Source organism: Vicia villosa, linkage group LG3 (genome assembly GCF_029867415.1).
Source record: "Vicia villosa cultivar HV-30 ecotype Madison, WI linkage group LG3, Vvil1.0, whole genome shotgun sequence".
Classification (NCBI taxonomy): Eukaryota; Viridiplantae; Streptophyta; class Magnoliopsida; order Fabales; family Fabaceae; genus Vicia; species Vicia villosa.
In genome coordinates, this window is record NC_081182.1 from 4,067,689 (window position 1) to 4,072,774 (window position 5,086).

Genomic DNA, 5,086 nt, shown 5'->3' on the forward strand with positions numbered 1-5,086 from the left:
TGTCCATTCCCTCAGCAAGACAAACATACTTATGATGGTGTAAGACCATTTCATCAACACTGAATCCTTATCCATATGTGATATGAATCTGAGAATGAAATATCTTTCTTCCTGATAGAACATATAAGGTAGTTGAGTAAAGCCCCATGACTTCATCATGAATTGTTTAACCGCATTCATGCTAAAGTCTCCTCCTAACACATACAAGAGCAAAAAAGATTTCCAAAATTTTAGCTCTGACTCTATACCACCTTTGGCGCAACAAACTCAATTACCATTCCATTATCCGGATTTTTGTTGTTACTAAGCACATCGACCTACAATTGCCTTGCCCTTCGTGGATTTATCCTTCTTCTCAGCTTCTAGGGTTAGCGAGGTGTTGTTCCCTTCTTCCTGTTCCACATCAGTGTGTACCTCTACATTTTCTTCAAAATTTGTTATTGCTTTTTCTTCCGTTTCATTATGTGGATTCAATTTCTTCTCATCTACACAAATTTGCGACAACAGTGGCACATGTTTTTTTTATCGCCCGTGCCCCTAGTCATCGCTTTTTTCAAAACAAACTATTTTTATACATTAAACTAGAAAATTATACCCTATACCCCAACAATTAACCCTGTACCCCAATAATTTTAAAAAAATTCCAATTTTATCCTTTTTTTTTTAATTTTTTAAATTTAGTTTTTATCTCATTGGAGAGTGTTCCGGTTCTCAAATATATCAACCGGATAACCCATCTATGGGTATTCCAGTTCTGTTTTCTTTTGTCTTATTATATATGCTTTTGGTTTAAGACTAGCAGTAATATGCATTATGATTGAATTTCATGTCTGGATGCTAAATCCCAGATCCGTGCTCCCGAATGGCTCATCTTTTCTGAAGAAGGACAATGGATGGTGGTCAGAAACTCTAAAGCAGCTCGTCTCATAATGGTACTATGTCATTAACTTGATGAAATGACATTTCCTGTTACCTTTTTGTTTTCTTACTTGTTACTTTTATAATTGTAATTCTTGAGTAAATCTTGATTTTAGGTTTTCTTGGACACCAACCATACTAATGCCACCATGGATGAGATTAAGGTAGAAACCTCATCTTAGGTTATGCTTCCATGAACACACCATTTTAACAGCTTAACTATTACTGAATTGCATTTGTTAACCCTTTTCAGAAGGATTTGTCTCCACTGGTTAAACAATTGGAACCTAATGGAAATGAGAGTGGAGCTCTAATACAGTTCGTATCCTATCAGCTAATAAAAATAATGAAAAATGAACCGGAAAACGTATAAAAGGGTTTTCCGAAAATCCCAACCATTGTAAACCGGAGAACACGAAGGTGATTTATCCGGTGTGTATCACAAGAACCGGAGAATAAGCTTAAGCGTTTTCCGGTTGCGCTTTCTTTAGCAAAAATCCCGAATTACTCACTTGTTGGTGTTAAAACCAGAAATCCTTTGGCTTGGTTCTTCGGTTTGTAAAAATTTCCTCCAAAATCCACCGTGTAAAAAAAATAATTTTTTTTATTTATATAAGGGTATTTTGGTCCAAATATTAATTATGTAGGGGTATGGGTATAAATGTTGGGGTACAGAGTATAATTTTCATTAAACTACTTCAAAGTTATTTTAACTATATCATCATTTTACTATAACTTTCTTTAAAATATCAAAAATTTATACACTTAAATTCGAAGCTACTTCAAATAGCTTTTTATAAAAATCACCTTTTAAGATTTATTTTTAAAAATAATTGTGATTTTAACTATATTTTAATCATCAATAATATATGTTTATTTTACTCGATGTCAATTAAACTTTCAACTTATAAAAAAATGGATTTAATATTTTTATAAGAATCATATTTAAATATATACAAGAAAAATTTAATTTTATTAAAAAATTAAAACAACCGGACTCTTCCCAAACCCCGAACGGGACAAATCCCGCGAAAAATCTATTATTGCGGATATAAATTAACATCCCTAAATAGCATCACTGTGTGAGACAAACCAATGGTCACTCTATGAAGAGTATCCAAAACTCAATTTTAACTAGTTATAACAAATCTGCAACTAGATCTAACAATTATCACCATTTCCTAAGAGACCTAGTCCACACCCTCCCTCATTACTTGTTTCCTACAAGGGGAGAGTCGCACTCACGATGGAAGAGAAAGAAGGGTTTGTCAATTATGTTAGCCAAATCAAACTGCAACAAGAGGGGTGGGAGAGGCGAAATGGATTTATTGCTGTTGCGTTAAGACACCGCAATATAACAGATCTAGATCATTCGAGCTCAAATTGTCGTCCGATATTGTTTTATAAGGTGAAACCGAATTTAAAATCTAAACCATCAAATCTTAAATCAACAGTCAAGACTGGCTACTTTGGCTATGACGTGAAAATGCTACATCAACAAAAACATTTTCAAAAAGACTCGCCTTCTAATTTCAACGCACAATCACTCCCGACCAAAAGTTAAACGGACGGGAGAAAACACATTCTAGCTTAAAAAAATTGAGCAGAAAGGAACTCGGATATTCAAAATGCCAATCACTGTTTGATTCCTGCCGTATACATATAATTGCTATCTGTTTGAAAGCTACTTACCCAGCAGGAATGTCAGAAATGAGTTTATGTCAAGTATATCTAAGATCTTGGTCTATGGCAAAGTCTTCGCAAGCGAACTCTTTCCTACAAATAGAAAATGTGACACAGAAAAATTATAAATTACACAAAATGGTTAACACAACAACCAAATGTAGTGATAATACCCACCTCACAGTTGTCGTGATCATACCGAATTAAGATATGACACCTGCAACCTCGGATATCATGCATTCTCCTCTGGATCTCTAAAATGTGAGCGTCATAGTAGATGGCTTGATCTCTCCTCTCCTAAAAACGCATTGAAAGTGTCGAGTTAACTTCAGTTATGTCATGTAATGTAATAACAGAATTTTGGTGAGGAAACTTTGGCTTAAATCACCATGAAGCATAGGACAGGGTCTCCAATTTTCAGGCCGGAACACTCTGAATTTTCAAACGGAACTGAACGTTCTCGGACAGAAGTTTTTATGTTGACCCACTCATCTTCCTCGGCTCCAAATCCAACAAATCTGACTTTGACTTCCTTTAACAAAAAGGCGGAACAATATAAGTTGGCAAAATCTAGTATGCTCTATAAGGGGAAAATCAGATTATTATATGTAGCTGTTAAAACTTACAGCTTCCCCTGTGCTAAGAAATCTGTGAGCAAGAAATGTCTCGACATCATACCTGCAAGTAAACAGGGACGGGAAGCTTTTAAGCATCAAAATCATGTGGTGTTGCAAAAATAAACGACCAAGTTATAGCCCAATGTTGATAGTCCAACATTGGCATATAAGATGGATCAACATTCTTTAAATCCTTTTCCCAAAATCAACGGAAAAGCACTTGGCTTAGTGTTTCCGTGATAACAAATAAGCACTAGTCACTAGAACCAATAGAACCCTTTTTCTCACCATGCCTCATCTTTTGTAGACCTAGCTTCAAATTCCAACCCTGATGGGTCTCGGACAGTTTCTCCTGCAAAAGACTCGTTTCAGATTCAACATCACTAGAAATACTAGTTTTAACAGTTGAGTCACTCATAAATCCATATTATAAAGTTTCAAATGTTTGCATCAAATAAAAAAATGCAACATAGTCAGGCAGACACCAAAGGCCCAAACATGCCAAACCAGTGTTGTTCAAATATCCCTATGCCAAAGTGCTATTACACTTACACTTCTATAGCAGCAATTCAACAGCAACTTAAACTAAACCATACATTGCAGAACAATATATTATAGCCGCTAGTTGACAATATTGCGACAAACATAAATCCGGCAACCTACTAAATCCTTAGTAGCAATGACACGGATACGAAATAATCTTAACATAGCCATCAGAACGATCGAAGACGGCATAATGAACCAACTATCCAAACAACATTACTGCATGGAAAAAGTCTCACCTTCTTTACATTGAAGCCCTTGAGGAGAAACCAGTTCATTTTCAGGTACTTGTGGTGATTCCTGGAGCCTAGTCTGAAACCAACTTTCCATCTAAAATTCCCACCAAAATAGAGGAACAACAATTAAAACCTATGAACCGCAGACTCAAACACGACATCGACACTGACACGTCGACACAATTAATAATTTAAAATAAATAAATAAATAAATTGAACGTAATCACAACTATCAGTATCGTGTCGGGGTCAGGTCGGTTACTGACACGCTTTTTTTCAGAGGCGTAGGTGTGAAACAAAAGAAAACAAGAAAACAAAAAACATGAGTCAAAACAAAACAAAAGAAATAACATGAGTCAGTAAAAGCAGTAACCTCAGTCCATTTGAGGAGAGGTTTCCCAGCGCGACCAGATGAATAACTGCATTTGAAACAAAAACAGAAACCGTTTCTTCCATTATTTGTTAGAAAAAGAAAACAAACAAACAAGGTTTGAGAAATGAAACAGACTTGAAACTTTTAGTCAATTTTTGGTAAAAATCCTGAGTCAATGATTGTCCTTTCGTTTCCCTTAGCACTTTCTCCATTTTCTCAATCTGTTTAACAAGAACAATTTTAAAGCATGTTTATAAATAACGGTTCAATTCAGAAACAGTTGAATTCAACGATAACAAAAAATGAAAAACGAACCTCAGAATTAGTGAATCCAGTAAAAACTGATCTGTTGCGAGGACGCAAACGATCCATGGTGAGATTTTGTTTTGTGAGAGTCAAGTCAAGTATAAACCCTTTCTCTTCCGATTCAGGGGTTTCTCATTTCTCAGCAAATTTAATTTTTTTTATTTATTTATACTTTTTATTATAAAATAAATATATATAATTAGTTTTTTAAAAAGGAAAGATATTTTATTAATGTTTTTTAGCGGTCAACACAACAGAAGAATGTCTGTATACACAAGTTCGTTTCCGTCCACGTGTTCTTACTTTACAGATTTAATTATGACAATTTCTTTGTAGATTCCAGTGGAGATAACACCTGCTGAAAACTTCAAAATATTTCTGTTTCGGAGATGCATTTCGAAAGTATTTTT

The 5,086-nt window shown here is 34.8% G+C and overlaps 1 protein-coding gene and 1 long non-coding RNA gene across 2 annotated transcripts; one reads left to right on the plus strand and one right to left on the minus strand.

Moving 5' to 3' along the window:
* Nucleotides 1–719: 719 nt before the first annotated feature.
* Nucleotides 720–1,553, plus strand: LOC131660097 (uncharacterized). The gene is made up of 3 exons (XR_009300696.1): nucleotides 720–932; nucleotides 1,035–1,082; nucleotides 1,172–1,553. It is a non-coding gene; the product is annotated as an uncharacterized LOC131660097 (long non-coding RNA).
* Nucleotides 1,554–2,337: 784 nt separating this feature from the next.
* LOC131660096 (protein SAWADEE HOMEODOMAIN HOMOLOG 1-like) lies at nucleotides 2,338–4,841 on the minus strand. Its single transcript, XM_058929232.1, has 9 exons — nucleotides 4,686–4,841; nucleotides 4,506–4,591; nucleotides 4,371–4,416; nucleotides 4,001–4,091; nucleotides 3,507–3,570; nucleotides 3,228–3,279; nucleotides 2,990–3,133; nucleotides 2,779–2,898; nucleotides 2,338–2,694 (listed from the first exon to the last, which is right to left on the minus strand). Exons 1-9 carry the CDS (start codon nucleotides 4,740–4,742, stop codon nucleotides 2,650–2,652), a joined length of 705 nt encoding a protein of 234 aa, XP_058785215.1. The 5' UTR covers nucleotides 4,743–4,841; the 3' UTR covers nucleotides 2,338–2,649.
* Between the last annotated feature and the right edge of the window lie 245 nt (nucleotides 4,842–5,086).